The sequence below is a fragment of the Triturus cristatus genome, chromosome 7 (assembly GCF_964204655.1).
Source record: "Triturus cristatus chromosome 7, aTriCri1.1, whole genome shotgun sequence".
NCBI lineage: Eukaryota > Metazoa > Chordata > Amphibia > Caudata > Salamandridae > Triturus > Triturus cristatus.
The window spans coordinates 1,328,334,131-1,328,352,915 of record NC_140590.1 but is presented as its reverse complement, the minus strand read 5'-3'; the positions used below and the strand labels follow the sequence as shown (position 1 = coordinate 1,328,352,915).

The 18,785-nt window shown below is 45.2% G+C and overlaps 1 protein-coding gene across 2 annotated transcripts in view; it reads right to left on the bottom strand.

Moving 5' to 3' along the window:
* Nucleotides 1–10,139, bottom strand: part of ATP2A1 (ATPase sarcoplasmic/endoplasmic reticulum Ca2+ transporting 1) — a 60,568-nt gene extending 50,429 nt beyond the window's left edge. For both annotated transcript variants that reach the window (XM_085618945.1, XM_085618944.1), the window contains exons 1-5: nt 9,775–10,139; nt 5,212–5,229; nt 3,625–3,707; nt 563–667; nt 324–462 (exon numbers count right to left, since the gene is read on the bottom strand). In XM_085618945.1, the coding sequence (XP_085475071.1) occupies nt 324–462; nt 563–667; nt 3,625–3,707; nt 5,212–5,229; nt 9,775–9,892 (463 nt within the window). In that variant the 5' untranslated portion in view covers nt 9,893–10,139. The remainder of the gene's footprint in view (nt 1–323; nt 463–562; nt 668–3,624; nt 3,708–5,211; nt 5,230–9,774) is intronic.
* Between the last annotated feature and the right edge of the window lie 8,646 nt (nt 10,140–18,785).

The window sequence follows — 18,785 nt, the reverse complement described above, 5'->3', positions numbered from 1 at the left end:
AATATCACAGTGGCCTCTTTCATCACTCTTGACCTATTGATCACACTAATGTCCTCTCACAAGAATAAGATGCCACTATTTTTACAGCCATCCCCTAGACCTGCAAGCCACATTTAGTCAGATATGACACGCCAGGATAACTCTAATTCGAATCCCTGGTCCAATATGGCCACCCATTCTATGATCCCCTGCTTTCCTCTCCGTGCTGAATAGCAAACGGCTGAATCTAACTTCCAAGGTGGGTCCTGCCGAATGGTGACTCTCCAGTACACCAATTCAACCGCCTTGCAAAGCACAAGTCACGTCAAAAAGTCACCACTCACCAGACACCTCCACTATGTCTCCGGGCACGATCTCCCTGGCCTTTATCCTCTGCACCGACTTCCTGTCACTGCGGTAGACTTTGCCCATCTCGGGCTCATACTCCTTCAAGGCCTCAATGGCATCTTCTGCGTTCCTTTCCTATAGAAGGTGGACGACATAAAGAGAGGGTCAATGTCTTTTGTGGGTTGGATCTGGAGGCATCTCAATTTGCGGAGGGGGACCTGGCAGGCACACTTACCTGCCACACACCGACAACGGCGTTGGCGATCAGGATCAGAAGGATGACAAAAGGCTCTACGAAAGCTGTGACAGTCTCTTCACCTTCCTCAAACCAGGCGAGCACCTGTCCAGGGGAGGAACAGAGAAACCTTATGTAGAGAGACAGCTCTGCCAATGCATTTCATGCTGGGTTTCAAGGACACACAGTGTATGCAATGTCCATAGGATAAGTTTGTTTTATTGAAGAGAAACCTGAATGCGGGCACAATGCCTACGAGGAAAGATGCATGGAGCTAAACTGCCAAGTACGCCATGTCCCATAATTTCAAACCCGCTCGGGTAAAAATCCTATTGCAGGAGCACAAGAAAAGAACAAGAGGCTGTTGTTTGCGGTACTCGTGTTTTCTTTGCTATTTTTTCTTAGCACAAAATGCATCCTCACATCCAAAATGGACAAGAGGGCGCATTTCATGCTGAAATAAATTGCCAAGTGCCAGATTTGCATAATTTCCCAAAATTATGCGTAATTACATGTAAGGAAATTATGCAAATATTGTTTTTCTCCCTTAAAGACAAACCCTATTTCACTCTGAGGGGCAGATTTACGAGCCCCGTGCGCCACAGTTGCGTCACTTCTGTGACGCAGCGGCGGCGTAAACCATGCGCCACGTTGCGCCCTATTTACAACTTGACGCATATAGGGAGCTGCGTCACGTTGTAAAGCCCTGCGCCACATGAAACCTGCATCAGGTTTCATGTGGGCGTTCCGGCGCAGGGGGGGGGGGCGTTCCGTCGCAGGAATGCCTCGGAAAAGTGCCTGAGTGAAATCTACAAGATTTCACTCAGTCTCTTTTCCGACGCAGCTGCGTCAAAACCTTGCGCCTGCTCTAAGCAGGCGTAAGGCGTGACGCACCATGATGAGGATAGGCCAGGTTGGAACAGTGCTGGAGTTGCGTCACACCCGCGACACAACTCCAGCACTGCGCCAACCTTACACCGGCAGATGCGACACGCATCTGTTTATCCTTGCGCCATGATGTGCCACATTGGCGCATCGGTGGTGCAAGGGTAAACTTGCATCACGCATCTTTCCTGGTGCATCCCTGTTGATTTGCAGGGCTGCGCCGGGAAACGTAAATCTGCCCCTGAGTTTTTAATCTGAAATGCATAGCAGTCAGGAACATTTAACTGGCACAGGATAGTGCAGGGCCTACATGGAAATAAAACATTACAGTAGGTGGGTCAGGTGGACTCAGGCGGTTCAGATCAATGCCACAATTTCAGGATATCTACATGAAATACATTTTCATACAATATAGGAAATCATTTACATAGTGAGTGGTTATTTTAAAAACCCTCATGGGCTTGCATTGGGCGTTCCTGGATAAAGCGATCATTTTTACACAAGATCACAGTCTGCAGTAATCCGTGAAAGCTGAAGTTGCATACCTAATGATTTAGAAATGTTTGCTTTCAGCGTGACAGTAGTCTAGAGGCGATGTAGCAGCTGCACCGAATAACGCTGATGTATGTGTTTGAGAGAACTGTGCTCCATGACACTCCAGCACTGAACTGCAAACACAGCTCTGATGGTGCACCTCAGCATTACCCTGCAACACCCCGGTCTATTCTAGCACCAGGACGCAAACAGAGCTGTGCGGGTGTTCCTCTGTCATTCCCGCATTACTAGTGCGACACTGGTGATGCCTAAAAATCACGGCTGTGCCACTGCACCTCAATCTTGCTCTGCAGCACCCTCTGCCCTTCAGTACTGGATCCCAAACACAGCTCTGCCAGTGTACCTCAAACCAGAACTTCATCCACACACTGTGTGACCCTGCGTTCTATAGATAGGGTTACACTGAGTGACAGAGGGAGCCCAGCTGTCCTCCCTGCCATGGATATGTCAACAAACTCCATGGATGGATATGTCAACAAACATCATGGGAATTTTTTTCAATGGGGGGGGGCTGACCGAGAGAGGGACATCAACGGAAGAGAGAGTTAGTAACACTGGAAAACAGGGGAAAGAAGAGACAGCCCGGTGGGACAGAGAGATAACGAACCGCTTGTGAGTGTGTGCTTCTAAAAGTGAGAGAGGGGTAAATGTAGTATATGGCAATGTTTAAGTGGCTAAGAGTATGTGTGAGGGTATAGAAGACAGCATATGGTTGTGAATGTAACAGCATGTGTAAGTGGGAGAACACGAGAACCTCTGTGTGTGAGAACGTGCATGTTTGTGAGAGGATGTGTGAGTGAGATGAGTCTAAGAGTATTTGACAGTATGTGTGAGAGCGTTTGTGAGGGAGAAAGGAAATATGCTTAAGTGTGTATTGAGCTTTTGATAAACGACCAGACTCATGTAAAAAAAAAAACGTCCCGGCCTTCAAATACATAATATGTTTATGGGCATGTCTGTTGGCTGGTGCCAGACTGCATTAGTCTGAGAGCGTGGAGACCCCTCCCCAGAGGGAATGCCTCGAGGTGCTGAGAGGTTTTCCCTCGCGTGTGCATTATGCCCTTAGATAAAGAAAGTGAGAACAAAGTGCCTTGTTGTTTCGTGCTCACGAGCTCTATATTCGTAAGTATTCGAGCACGTGATCCCCTCATTCCATTTTTCCAGAATGGTAACTCACAGTGAGCCTGCTTGCGGAAGGCGTGCGTCTTCGGGGGCACTAAACGTCACAAGTGAGTCTGGACTATGTGTATGAAAGTCTCTTCTCTTCGCTAAGACAGTCGGGCTGGGGGCAGGTTCTTGTGTACGGTCGGGTTATAATGCATGGACGGACAAAAACCTTCTCTACGCCCTCTTATTTACAAGGGATTGTGCCTTAATAGCCTCAAGCATGCTCGTGGAGCCCTGATGTCATACAGCTAGTCTTTGGGTCTGAGCCAGATAGGGATTTGTGGTCCCTTTATCAAGAAACCCTTTGCTGTGTTCCACAAATCCTCACTCCTCCTCCCACATCCTTGGTCACTGCGGTCACATTTACAAGGGAATTGCACGCTTTAAGGAAGCCCGCTGTTGTACAGCAGCCCCATACCTCCTGCTACACCCCAAGTGTACGAAGTTATACTTACAAATGAGATGCAGGCAGCCAGCAACAAAATTCGCACCAAAAGGTCTTCAAATTGTTCTGCCACCAGCTCCCACAAGGTCTTTCCTGAGAGGAGAAAAGAGGAGGCAGGGTCAGGTCTCTGCTGAGCGAGGTCAACAGACCTGACAAATATATTCACACAAGCCCCAACCAACAGAACACCAACACGCCTAGAAACAATGTGAAGACACACACTCATCATCCGTCAAGCTAGAGAGCAGGCATAGATAAACCCCTTCCCTGAAGAAAATACAGACACTAACAGATGTACATCCACAACCCTGGACAGCTCATACATACCAACCATGAAGAAGAAAATGCACATCACCAGTCTAGGGGAGGAGGGCATTTGACCATGTCCAGCACATGTCCACCCAAGGAGAAAACAACAAATAAAGCCCCAACACTGGAGAAAAAAACACGTTTTGGTCCCAAACTAACAGGAGCATACAAACTCATCCCGTCCTGGATAATTCACAGGCATCCCAACCGTAGAAAACACATGCTCAGTCCTACCTAACCCATCCCTTTGAAAGATACGGCCATCACCAGAGAGTAAAGATCCCACCGTGCAAGGCCTGCTAAGGACTGGGAAGAAACATGAGCTCCAGCCCCTCTGACCTGTAAAGCCAGTCCTCCCTCAAAAATAGGTAATTTTAATATTTTTGTTGAGAGCACCACTTCAGTGGGTATCAATGAAGGTGGTGGTCTGTCAGTCCCGCTCCTCAAAACATAGCCACTGATCTCACCTTCAGTGGGTATCAATGAAGGTGGTGGTCTGTCAGTCCAGCTCCTCAAAACATAGCCACTGATCTCACCTTCAGTGGGTATCAATGAAGGTGGTGGTCTGTCAGTCCCGCTCCTCAAAACATAGCCACTGATCTCTCCTTCAGTGGGTATCAATTAAGGTAGTGGTCTGTCAGTCCCGCTCCTCAAAACATAGCCACTGATCTCTCCTTCAGTGGGTATCAATGAAGGTGGTGGTCTGTCAGTCCCGCTCCTCAAAACATAGCCACTGATCTCACCTTCAGTGTGTATCAATGAAGGTGGTGGTCTGTCAGTCCCGCTCCTCAAAACATAGCCACTGATCTCACCTTCAGTGGGTATCAATGAAGGTGGTGGTCTGTCAGTCCCGCTCCTCAAAACATAGCCACTGATCTCTCCTTCAGTGGGTATCAATGAAGGTGGTGGTCTGTCAGTCCCGCTCCTCAAAACATAGCCACTGATCTCTCCTTCAGTGGGTATCAATGAAGGTGGTGGTCTGTCAGTCCCGCTCCTCAAAACATAGCCACTGATCTCTCCTTCAGTGGGTATCAATGAAGGTGGTGGTCTGTCAGTCCCGCTCCTCAAAACATAGCCACTGATCTCTCCTTCAGTGGGTATCAATGAAGGTGGTGGTCTGTCAGTCCCGCTCCTCAAAACATAGCCACTGATCTCTCCTTCAGTGTGTATCAATGAAGGTGGTGGTCTGTCAGTCCCGCTCCTCAAAACATAGCCACTGATCTCTCCTATCCCCAAGACACCTCAAACCTCTATAGGTCCCATTAATTGCCCGACAATAGGCACTCACCTTCTTCAGCTGGCAACTCTGCAGCATATGATAGAGGGCCCCACAGCAAGCGGGAGAAAAAACAGAAAAAGAGAGAATATTAGTGACACAAATCTAACATCAAAGCAGTGGATAATACAGCACAGCCAGCAAGACTCCTCCTTACTCTCACCATCAGACTGCTAAACCTTTTTTACTTTCTCTCATCAGCCTCATCCCACCATAAGAAAGTCTTTAACACATTGAGGTAAATATTTTAGGGTAAAGAAATATATAAATATAAAAGAATATAGTCGTAAACTGGCCTCCATCGATCACAGTCGATTGTTGAGAAGGGCCAAGGTCCCTGAGTGCACAGCCCGATATTTGGGCCAGTCCATTCTTTGAGCGATGGACTGAAGGCTGCCTGATCTTCTAACCCACCACTGTCCTAAGCTCTTCTTCATCAGGTGAGGTGTGAGGCTGCCTGGTCCTCTGGCCCACCACTCTCATGGCCCTTCTTTGGTGGGGTTAAATGTGATGCTACAAGGTTCTCTGACACACCTTTGAAAACCTTTATCAGGATAGGAGAGGCAAACGTCCTGGTCCTCTGGCGCTTCACTATCCAAATCGTGCTGTTGTTTTGGTTAGGGTTGGTGGCGCTTGAACCTTTTACACACCTGTGTTGCAGTACATCCTTTGTTGGTGGTAGGTGGTCTAGTCCTCTGACATACTTGTGTTCTAGTCCAATTAGGCTTAATGAGATGCAAAGCTGACTGATTCTGCACTAGCCTCATCTGTCCTGTTTGGAGTAGGCTCAAGGCCTCCAGCTACCTATGTCACATAACTATTTTCACCCCACCTAGATGTCCTGGAAGACCTTCATTTCTGGAAACTAACCTTCTAGTGAAGAAATATACCTTTAAAGCACATTTTAAGCAGGAATATCCACCTTTCTGCTTTGAGCTCAGAGATTATACCTGGCGGGTTTGCACAGGATGGGAATCTATATCGAAAGAGCCAGAGGCTCAAGTCCTCCTTCTTGACACACCCAGAACAACTGGCGGAAAACCTATTAAAGAACTTCAAGTGCCCTGCACAGCGGGTCAAGTTTGGAGGGAGATTATATTTAAGTACTTCTTTCAAACGGGGTGTAGCTATATGCCAGTGGTGGCAGGATACAACAAATCTTCAGAGCAGTGGAGGCCAGTTAGAAAAGAGATATGAAAAGAGGTGCAGCTGACTCCTGCCAGGGTGTCGGGGACAGGCATTTGAATTGCGGTCACATTTGAAGAGAGACTGATTTTAACCTTGTTCACAGGTAGGGGACACCCTTTCACTGACTGGTAGACAGCCATGTCATTGAAGAAGCCCATCAAGGGGTCACAGAGAGGGAAGAAGCAGGCACAGCTCCACCTTGGGGATCTGTCCTATGTTGGGGATGTTCCCATTTACCTCACTCCACACCCCGCACCATTTTGCATCCCTACTTCCGTTGACCTGCATGATGACTTCGAAGAGACAGGGCAGCAAAAGTGGAGTGACACAAACTGCGCTCATTGGCGCCAGAGACATTTTTTCAGAACGAGGGAAAGCGAATGCAATTGAAGCTCACGATCCAGACAGCATCCTCACTGAGGCCAATTGTACATAGCCACTCATTGTGCAGCTGTCCCAGCTGTAGCCTTGTGGACCTCCCTATAGAACAGAAGGCACTAGGGCCTTAGGGACCCCCGGACTCCTAATGGTGCATACCCAGGCACCCCATCTTCTTTTACTTTTCTGGGTCCCTTCGGGAGGCAGCATATTTGCAGCCTCTGGACTTGACTCGACAACCGGAGAGTTACAAAAGCAGTAAAGAGGGAACTAACAGTCCACACTAACACGTGCAGTGCAGGCGCCCTCCCAGACAGAGTTCTCGCGGTACCTGGCTGTATACATGAGGAGCTCTTGTAGCCCGTTTTCTTGGCATTCTGGTGCTTGTTGCTTTGAAATTATTATCAAAAGGTCAAAGGGTACCAGAATGCAAAGGAAAGAGGTGACCTGGATGAGCTTCTCACACATGGACCTTGGAAACGCGAGAGCTCTGTTTCCTGTGACTCTTCACGCCCTGGCCCACGGCAGTCCTTCTCTCAGATGTGTTGGAAGGCAGCCTGGCACTCCGTTGTCCTACTGTCCTTGCTACAGGTGGGCAGGCAGCATGATGCCCTGGTCCACCTCTAACCTAGTACATTGTGTCTGGGGTGAGGGGAGCAACCTGCCAGGTCTCCTGTTTCCCTCGGGGAGGAATTGCCTGCAAGCTCACTACTGCCCGCTCATGCACACACGGCTGCTGTTGCTGAATGCATTCTGGCAGCAGGAGCGCAGTGCCCTGGTTGCAAGGGCAACTACAGCTACTATGGTCCCCATAATGCACTGAGATTGGCCTCTGACACAGGCTCGTCAGATGGACAGCTAGACAGGGCATTTCTTTTAACCCTGTGTGTCCAGAATTAGCCCCAGCTATTCCCCTACACTGCAGTTTCTGAGGCGAGGGTGAAAGCTGAGCTGCCACCCCCAAGGGAGATACGATTTCTCAGAAGGGAGGGAGCAGGGCCCTCGCGCCCACCAGGGAACAGCTGCCCTGGCCTGAGTCACATTCACACTTTAAATAGTTCCCCTTCTGACTTAAAGTGGGGGGTGGGAAAAGACCTTGGCAAGGAGTACACGGGGTCACCACCTGCTAGCATCACTGCAACTCCTCGACAGCCCATAATACAACTACTACTCCACCTTTTCTAGGACTAAATTCTTAACATTTCAACTGTGTTAAATGTATCTGAGAGGTAGGTTAGCAGATAGTGTCTGACTAATTTATAAAATGTATTCTCTCATAGAAGGCATCAGTGCAAGAGGGCAATTCAGTTGCAACAGGATACATCTTCCTCGGTCAACCTGCTCAGGGCCATGCATCCCTTTATACAGATTGATTTGTGTTAGTTATTTCAAGGGGTGCGATTAGGAAGCGGTCACAACCCCGTCCTATAGGTTCTGCCTCAGCGTACACACTCTGTCCAACCCCTGTGTCCCAAAGTCACTGTCTCTGAGTAAGCCACTCACTCCTGTATCTACCCCCCTGAAACTCCCCGGCCCATCTTTTGCACAATCAGTACCTACAATTCCACTGCGCCCTTTAAAAATAGACTTTGTTAGAATTCCCCTACTGTCATTCGGAGCAGAGTAGAACCTGTGTCAAACAATATTGCGTCCTACTGTTGCTGCATTACCACGGAGCTTTGGAACCCACAAACAACAGCACACTATTAAGGATTGCAGCACACGTGCATTTTACTGGAGTCATAGTGCTCAACCAGGCCTCGGAATACTAGCACGCCCTGCATACGCTGTGCACTCTGCGCATTTAAAATCGTACATTTATCAGCATATCATTTGGAACAAAATGCCCGAAAATAATATTTTCATTTTTTGCAAGGCTGAATTAAAACGCAGGCGATGAGAAATTGGGATGAAAGAAAAAAGTAAGCTTCGTGGCATAAGGCATTACAACCGATGACGTGCAGATCTCTCTCACTGTCTCACACACACTAGCTAAAGAGCTTTCTTTTAATTCTCGTCTCTTTTCCCCATCGCGGGTCACCTCCACTTTCCCTACCCCGACCTCCGCCAGCAGTTCTGCCTACTTTACAATGTCCTTTATGTCCAACAATATCTTAGGCCTCCTGTGTGGAAAGGACTTTTCTCTCCCCTCCACTCGGTGGGAATTCAAGTTCGACTCTCCCTCCCTCCATCCCAGAGCTAACGGTCCATTCGAGATTTACACTTTCTCTTTCACTGGGACTGTTGGCCTGCCCCCAGAGAGGGTCTACCAGACAATTAGGTTACAAGTATCCCCTCACTGGAAATCCCCAGAACTCAGTTTTTCCAAACGTGTACCCCTACTTCAGGCAGTGTGTTCACCTGTGGTTGTGGTGGAAGGTGTCAACTCACCCACAGGAGTTTACACTTCTACCTCCCAACCCCGAGGCTGTCAATCCTTCCTAGCTTCTTTTTATCCTCCTTAAGCCTGTCGATTTCTCTACATTTCTCTCTCGCTTTCAGAGGTGTGGATTTCTGAGTTTCTACATCCTTCCTTAGGCTTTGGGTCCTTCTAACATGACATCTCCTCACCGTCTTTTTTCCTAATGCTTACGGCCAAGTTCTATGCTCCCTTCCTTAAACTGTTGGACATGCTAAGATTATGTATGTCTTTTCCCTGAGCAGTTGGCCCTTCAGAGCTTCCTCTCCCTCTCTTCCGTGATATGGGCCCTTTTTAGCTCCTTCCTCCCCCATTACCAGACTAAAGGCTCTTTTAAGAAACAATAACTATATGTAACGGTCGTGTTGGTCCATCCAAGTATCTTTCAGCCCCAAGCATGTCAGTCTTTCTGGGCTTTTTTCTCCCCTGGCTGGGCTGATGTCAATTTCTCACTTTGGCCCTGGGTGCTATCCATATGCCCTGTCCCATTCTGGGTGTTGGGGGTATGGTTCCAAGACCCCTGGTGCCTCCTCCCTACCCTCTGAAGAGCTGCTTCCTGGTTCCAAGGCATTCCCGTCAGTCCAACTCACCGTTAAATCCATACTTTGAGAAATTCTTTTTCACCTGGTCGGGTGACAGGCCGGTATTCTCATTGACCCCGAAGTACGCCAGGCACTCTTCGGTGGACTTGGTGTGCGCGTTGTCCATGTTCCCACCTGAACGCGCTGCTTTGTAAAATTAAAGAAGAGTCCGACCCCCCCTTCCGAGAGTCTTGTGAGCGCCTTCCCTAGTTGGACACCCCAACACCCGGCGTCGGTGCGCAAAGGCAGTGTGTCGACGTCGACACTTGAACACGATGTGTTGGCGTTCAACAGCTCATGGTACGCCAGCCGTGCCCGGGTCCTGGAGTGGAAGGTCTCACCACCCCCACCGTTGTCGCTGCACAGAAGCTGTCAGAAGACCCTGTGCTCAGCCTGGTCCCTTATGAGGGAGCCCACGGGCCAATACCTGGGCTGCCCCGCTGCCTTGCCATTGGCCAGCTGGCGATGCTGACATCACCGCCCACATTAGCGCACATAAGGAGCGATGGCTGGCCGTAGGGGTGGGGAGGACTGCTTTTTGGTTTCTGCTGACTTGGGGCTCCCGGAGGGTACAGAGAGGTGACTTAGTAAAAGGAGCGTCGAATGCACACACGGGTGTCACTCAAAAATACGGCAAGGCATGGTCGGCTTCTTCCAAGAGGGGCCGGCTGTGCCCCCGCGTCTCCTCCCAAGGAGGTTATTTTTATCGCCTGCCTATAATTGTTATACATGTGTCCCGAGTGCTCGACTTCTACATCGCCTCGTTCCCTTGACGGCCCCGCCTGGCAGGCCTCCGACCCTGCGCCCTCCCTCTATTGAGTGCAAGGGCTAGTGGCCCAAGCTGAGCACACTGTTGTTCATCTCCATTCAGTATTTCATAACAGCCTCGTCTGCTCCATTAGTTCTTATCTGCCTCGCCCGTTCTGGTATTTCATAACAATCTGAGTGTCTGATATTCCGCAGTGGCCTCTCCCGCTCGATATTTTATTTTATACTTTATATTTGGGTCGTCCGCGAGTCCTTCGTTACACCGTGGTTTGGGATTTTCTGAAGGCCTCCTTTGGTTCAATGTTATGTAACAACGTTGTACAGTCCGATATTTCGTGACTCACTCTTGTCCATTGCGATATTTCATGACTAACTTGCAGGGACGTGCAGCCCCTGCAGCGCATTGAGGCCCTAAACTTTTCAAGGTCCCAGCAACCCTTTAGAGGGACACCATTCGGTAAAAGACCCATGAATATCTATGAGATATGTGAGACAAAAGGGGCCCTCATCATGTTCTGTATGGTAGACTCGCTATTTTGCGTTATGTCGCCGCTAACTTGTCCCTCAGATGTGTTAAAAGAACCCAGGAACATATTAAGGATTTTGGGGGCCCTGGGCCAAACCTATTGTGGGGGCCCCTGTTAAGAACAGGTTCGAATTTATGATTCAATTTGACCCCTTTCAATGTCTCTTTGGCCAGGTCACTGACAGTGCACAGGCACAATTGTCCTAAATTCTAAATGTGCTCACATCTAATATTCAGGGAAAGTGACTTATGTTTTCAATAGTGTAACACATTAGCAGTTCACTAATATTATTGCAAATAATATATGTGACACCCCCGCATTTCTCAAGTTTGGGCCTATTGCGATCTAAAACATGATCTGTTACATGAAAAATAAACCCATTTCTCTGCAAAATGTAGTTAATAGACTCTCACACATCACTAATTTAAGAAATATATTAAAAGAAAACTGTATTAAAAAATAATCTGTTTAATCATTTTTCAAGGTCATCAGGGCAAAACGCTGCAGAATACCGCTGGCTTTATCAAGGAGACCCTGAATGGCGGGGGCCCTGGGCCACAGCCCACGCCTTAAATCGTCTCTGAAAGAACCCTATTTAGTCCTATATTTCTAGCTTGGGCTATTTATGGCATAACAGACTTTCCCAGCCCAATATTTCACGAAAACCAAGTCTGATATCTTATAAGATGCGTTGTCTGAACCAATATTTCATAATAATCGATTTCAGAAAAAGGCCTCTTCTGGGTATATATTTTATAAAGGACCTAACCACTTTCTATTTCATAATGAACAAACCCTGCCCTTTTACTTTATATCAATATCAACGAGTCCAATATTGTTATGACATTATCTATTCCTATTTATGTGGTAACTAACATCCTGGCACTTCATAATGCCTTGTACAGTGTGATAAGATCCTTAAAATGTCTGGTTTTCATATGAATCTCGTCCAGTGAAATTTCATAAGAACAGCTTAGACATGTAATAGTGCAGGATTTTGAAGCAGGCAGATTTTACCCCAATATCTCTCCCCAGCTGAATTTACAATGTTGGGTACTCTAGTAGGAGAAATTGGGAGAAAGGGAAATATCGGAAATTTTCCCTATTACAAGATTTTTGGGCATAATATATGGGAATCAATGTTTCCACTCCGCTCCCGCTGTGTTTCTCTTAAGCTTGGGTGGTAAACTCTGCTCCGTTCGTGGATTTTGAGGAGTTTGTCGCACTCCGCGGAGCTCGCGGAGTTCCCCAAAAACTCTGCTCTGAGTAGCAGAGTTTCGTCCTCGCTCACAATTTTACAGCACAGGACAAACACCCAGCACTAAAATTCAGCGTGAAAGGTGCAAGGTAACCCACTCCACCGCTCACAGAACTCCGCGTGGCTTGGCAGAGTTTTTTGGCACTTTGAGGAACTCCGCCCAGGCTTTGTTTCTCTCCACTGTTTTATCATGATATTTCAGCTTCCGTTACAACCTAATCAAGATTATCTGCAACACTCATAATAGTCATGTTTAGTTGCACTTTACATGCCTGATATGATGCTAGGGCCAGACTGGGAACCCAAAGCAGCCCAGGCACATTTTGTCAGACCAGCACCCATACGGTACATAGTGATCGCAGTGAGCGAGCCTGACCACTACAAGGAGGATTTGGAGAGGGTCCTACCCCAAGAAAGTTTGACCAAAGATGGCACATTCTACAACACATATTTCTTTATATATTCAATTATATTACCTTTTAAAGCATGGTAAATGATGACCTTACAGTGCACCAGGCTAGGACAATCATTGTTGGGGCCCTTCAATGATTCCCCCACTATTACTTTCCAACAGTGCCCCTCATCACTCCACAGCCCCTCTCTCACATGCAAGGCTGGACTGGCCGTAGCGGCACCGGGCGTTTCCCCGGTGGGGCGCCATAGTGGGGGCCGGTTTTCAGCCCCTGGGGGGCCGTTTTTGTTACTGGGGGTCGACAATATCAGCCCCCTGTAACAAAATCAGCCGAAACCGGCCCTAGTAAACAGCTCGGCCGCACCACCCCCCTCCCTGGGGGGCCGGCCGAGCAGTTTGCCAGGGAAGGTTTCTGTTCCCAGTCCGGCCCTGCTCACATGTATTTCATTTGTTTTATAGTGCCTCTCATACCAGTGTAGGGTGCCGGAGCACTTTACATCACACACAAATACAGAGACAATGAATCATACATGTGTAAATCAGTGTATAGAAAATGTTACATAAGACAAATGGTGTTTACAAGGTGTAGGATTCATGTCATCCATACTGGTAGGCATTTACTAAGAGTGCTTGGTCTGGAGAAACACAGTGCTTAATTAGTAAAAATAGATGTGTCAGTGCCCTCTTCAGGAGGCCACTTCTGCTTTCACAGCCCACTGCCGCTGTCAGCGATGCCAATAACAGGAGCAACACAACTACTAACAATCACATACTTACTAGTGTGACAATTCTGACTATTACAGACCCCCAAAGCTATAAGATTGACTTTGTTGGCAGGTATTAGTCACTTTTAAAGTGCTTTGAATTAAATAAACAACTGTTGTAATGCTCGTCTCCAAATGAGACAAAGAGCACCACCATGCAGCAGACTGCCATAAGTGCCAGTTCTGGCATTCAAGTGCCGAGCACTGGAAACCACCTGCTCAAATTAAGCACTGGAGAAGCATAAACTCAGGATTCAGAACATAACACAGTGGTTAGAGTTGCCTTGACAATGTATTTCTACCTAAACAAAACATTTTTTGAACATCAGTATAATGACAGACTCATCCACTGTGTTTTATTTTGCAAATTTTATCAGTTGCCTAGGGGGGCTTTCCTGAAACCAATTTTAAAGGCTTGGGGTATCCGCACTTGTAGACCAGCTATGATTAGGTTATTACAGCTAGAAAACGAACTTATCATCTCTGCAGTAACTAGCTTCCTAAAACTGGCATCAAGTTTCGGAATTCAATGCAATCACCCTAAAATGCACTTTATGATTCATTCATGACAATTATATTGATAATATCTTCAACTAGGGTGACTGTTATGATTGTCTTTGATTGTTTTTAATTGTTTTTTAACTGTTTTTATCTGCACATAATTTTTACTGTATTTTTTAATGTATGCTTTTATGATTTTGATCTGAAAATCGAATAAAGCTTCTTGACTTGACTTGACTTGACAGACTCAGAAAAAAACTTAACTTTCTAACCTATACCATGTAGTTTGCATGCAGCTCTTTGATGATACTTGATAGCTCACTGTGCTAGATTATGATTGTAATTTATGAACTGCACAGAACACAAAAGGGTCTTTGTGACAAAAGCAGTAACCCACTAAGCTATGCACATAAAATATTGTTCTCTGATCTACATGGCACACGTCCTTTGCAGCAGGCATGTTAACCCTCTGCACTACCTTAGATGAGTCATGAATGAATAATATGTATTGTCCAATTAATAACAATCACTACAATCATGAAAATTAAAAGCAGCAGATTTCTTAAAACAGAGATGTCAGAATTTCTTTGAACAGATACATTACAAATATTAAGATAATTCAGAGATAACATGCTGTACAGAACCATTGAACATAAAACATCATACAAATAATATTCTGTTCATATCATAATTATAACATTTCATTTAATTGTTCACAATAACGTCACTATATAACGATAACACCTACCATACCAACAATCTTGCCCAGCCTGGTTATTAAAGTGGTGTTGGTCTATCCCTTCGAACAAGCTATATTTAGTGCAAACACATAGATATATAGTAATAATAAATAGTGACTTAATCTATAAAGTGCATTGGTGCCTCATCTCTAAATTCAACTGAGTCTTATTAAAATTTTACCCGAGAAAAAATGGTGTTTTGAAACATTTCTCAGAAACTGCCCATACAGGTGCTCCTTAATAACTTCATTTTTTCCCCAAATATCTTTATTAAAGTTTTATAAATCTAATGTTTTATCCAAGCCTTCACCCACCCTACCCCACACAGAAGTATTACAAACAAAAGTAAAGGGAGAGCAGAGATACGATGGTGAAGAACTGTACAATACACGTGAAACTAGATCTAAAAGAAAAAAGGAATAAATACATACATACACTTTTCAATAAATTACAGATTATTTAAATAAAGTGCACATGCAGTTTTACCCTTCCTTTTGTTCTATCAAAGTATAAAGGTCCTTCCATAAATTGTGCGGTATATCTATAACTAGATCTAAAAGGTGAAAAATATATGGATACCCTTTGCAATAAATTACAGTTCATTTAGATAAAGTGCATGAGCAATATAACCTTCCTTTTACTCTACCCAAGTAGAAAGACCTTTCCACATTTTAAATCCTTTTCCCCTTGCCCTAAGGCCTTTATGAGCATACATAGATTTTTCCAAATTATAAACTGAAAACAGCCGGGCCAACCACTGCTAAAAAGAGGGAGGGTCTGGATCTAGCCATGCTGAGGATATACATAACCTGAATATAGTCATTGTTATGCTTACCAATCCCCTTCCTTCCTTGATACTACCATTCTCTTGTATTTCCAATAGAATTAGGGCAGGGGTCATGACTATTTTCAGCAGCAGCTTTTTTCTTAAAAAATCATCAATTTGTCCTATTATTAAAGTAAGAGAATTGCAGGTAGCAAACATATGTACTATATCTTCCCTATGAAGGGCACAACGTGGGCCCCCCGTCCCCTTGCCTTCTCCCCACATTGCAATTCGGTATGGTATATAAAAAAAAAAGAGGCAAGTTTTATAAAACTGAACCTGCAATTTGGCAGACATCAGAGCATCCTGCACCACTGCAAAGGCTTGTTGAAACACGCTATCGGAAATATCTAGCTTGGTTTGGCATTTTTTAGAGTACTTTGCCATATCATCCCTCATTAGATTACTCAGAACGTGAGATATAATACCTATGGGGGGGGGGGTGTAATCTAGTTTATTAATTTCTCTGTGAGTTCACTTTTAATAATTTCCCCTGGCCCTCTCGCCTTCTTCAGTAAAAAAAAATCCCTTATTTGGAGAAATTAGAAAAAATCTCTGTGTGTGAGATTGAACTTTGTTTTAAGTTCATCAAAAGAAAGAAAACCCAAAATAAAAGCACCCTATTTTGTCAATCCCACCCCTCCGCAAATGGATCATACATAAATCAAAATTACTGGAACATTCCCGTTACCCTGCCTAATCCAAACAGCAGACAAATAGGAACCCAAGTTTTATAGGCAGTCATGAGAGTCTCAAACCTCACCCTTTTATAGTACCCCAACTCGAAGTGACGCCATAGGCAGCCACAGGCTTCAACCCCAAACACTACCTCAAATGGAGAGGGCTACCTCTGCGGGTATACCCTAAAGAGCACAGTGTAATGCACTAAACACGTAGCCCAATAATTAAATCTAAAATTAGGAAGGGCCAACCCTCCACGTTCTTTAGAGAGCAACAAAGATTTGACTGATCTTCTTGGTTTTGAATAGGACCAAATACATTGCAAAAATATGTTTGCACATTCTTTAAACCATTGATTGGGAAAAATAAGGAGAATGGCTCTCATAAAGTATAAAATCTTAGGGAAATAAATCATTTTGATTAAATTACATCAGCCCACCAGTGTTAGATGTAAATTGTCTAACTTCCGCAATGTATGTTTCGTTTTTTCAGCTACTGTAATTAGATTTTCATTCACAACAGCGTCCAGATCACCCCTAATTGTGACCCCCTGATAGACTGTGCTCTCCACTACTCTAATATCACTTATTGTGACGTGTTCATTAATGATGAGTTTTTCCGTTAGTCAGAGAATACCCAGAAAGTGCCCTAAAAGTTGCTGCTTCTTCTTCTAATGCTCCTATAGCTAACTCAGGTTTAGAGGTGACCACGGCCACGTCGTCAGCATAAACCAAGACTTTAATGGTATGCTCTTGTAATATCACCGGCAGGCATACTTGGATTTAATTTCAGCCTCTTTAGAAATGGATCAATGTATAGAGCAAAAAGTAATGGGGAACACGGACATCCCTGTTGAGTCCCCCTTATAATCCACAGTTGTTCAGATAATTTCCCATTTATACACACTCTGGCAATCAGATTTACATATAGTGCTTTGATTGCCCTAATGAGGTCTGGACTGATCCCCTTTTCATGCATTATGGCACAGAGAAAGTGCCAGGAGACCCTATCAAAAGCTTGTTCTGCTTCCAACAGGATTACAGACGTGGGGTCTACTGACACTTGTTTCTCATCAAATATTGTTATGATCCTTCTGATGTGATCTATTGTGCTCCTCCCGGGGATAAATCCATGCTGCCAATCCACTACCATTTTATCGACCACTAGGGGTAATCGGGAAGCTAAAGTCTTCGAATAGATTTTTGCGTCACAATTAATTAAGTGATTGGGTGGTAAGAGCCTAATTCTTGTATGGGCCTGTTTTGTGGGTGGGGGGGGGGGGGGGGGACCAGTTTTTTTGCCTTTGCCCAAGATTTTGGTGTGGCAGCCCCCTTAAAAATTTGTCTGGAGAGATTTATCATAATCTCTTTTACCTGATCGCAAAAGTCTTGTAAAATTCAGAGGGTTTTAAATCTGGCCCTGCGGCTTTCCCATCAGACAAACTCAAAAGTGCTGCTAACGTCTCTTCCCATGTCAAGGGCCCATCAAGATGTTCTTGCTTCTCCGTTGTCAGTGATGCTTCAAACGTCGGATTTAAATAGTGCTTAAATAAATCCTGTTTTGGGAGTTTAACCCCACTGATTCCTCCAAGTACAAAGATTGATAGTATTTCTGAAAGGCCTCTCGGATCTCTTTGGATCGGATACCACGCCCAGAGCTGGATCTCAAATATTAATAATCTCATTACGGACATATTAATGCCGCATTCTTATTGCCAATTGGTGTCCTATTTGTTCACTGTTCTCATGTATCTTTTATTGATTCGCAGCAATTCTACCCACAGATTTCTTCATGAGAGCATCACCAATTGTGGCTTTGGCTAATGCTACCTCAATTTGGACAGCCTTAACCTCATTCGCTGACTATACTGCCACAACAAGTTTTTCCTCCACTCATGCTAATCTCTGGTACATATCCTGCATCCTACGCTTCTCCGTTTTTCCTTTATTTAAGGAGAATTGAATAGTTTCCCTCCGAATAGCCGCTTTCAAGGAATCCCAAACAGTGACTAGGGATGCAGTCCCTACATTCAGCTTCAGGAACTCTGGTATCCACTCTCTCATATCTTTCCTATAGTCCTCATCGAGCAAACGAGCTCTCTCAAAATGTCATACAGTAGCTTTTCGTGTCATTCCTGCCACTGTTAATTCCAGTACTAACGGGTCATGATCAGATAGGAATCTGAGATATCTATTGATTCTACACTCTTGCTGTAATGATGATGAGACAAAAAAAATCGAATCTACCATGTTTAAAATGAGGAGCAGAATATATATGTAAAGCCATGGTCTAATGACCTTACCTTAGCCCAAACATCAATCAGCCCATGTGTGCTACATATATTTAACATAGATTGAAATACTTTAGGTTTCCTCTCGACATACTGAGAATTCGATTCCCAATTGTTTAATAGATTGATATTAAAATTCCCACAAAGAATAATGGGTAATAGCCAGTGTGCTAGCTCGTTAGTCACACAATTAAAAACCCCTGGATCACCCACTATAGACCCATATACTGAGCAGAGTGTAGAGGAGAAAGTG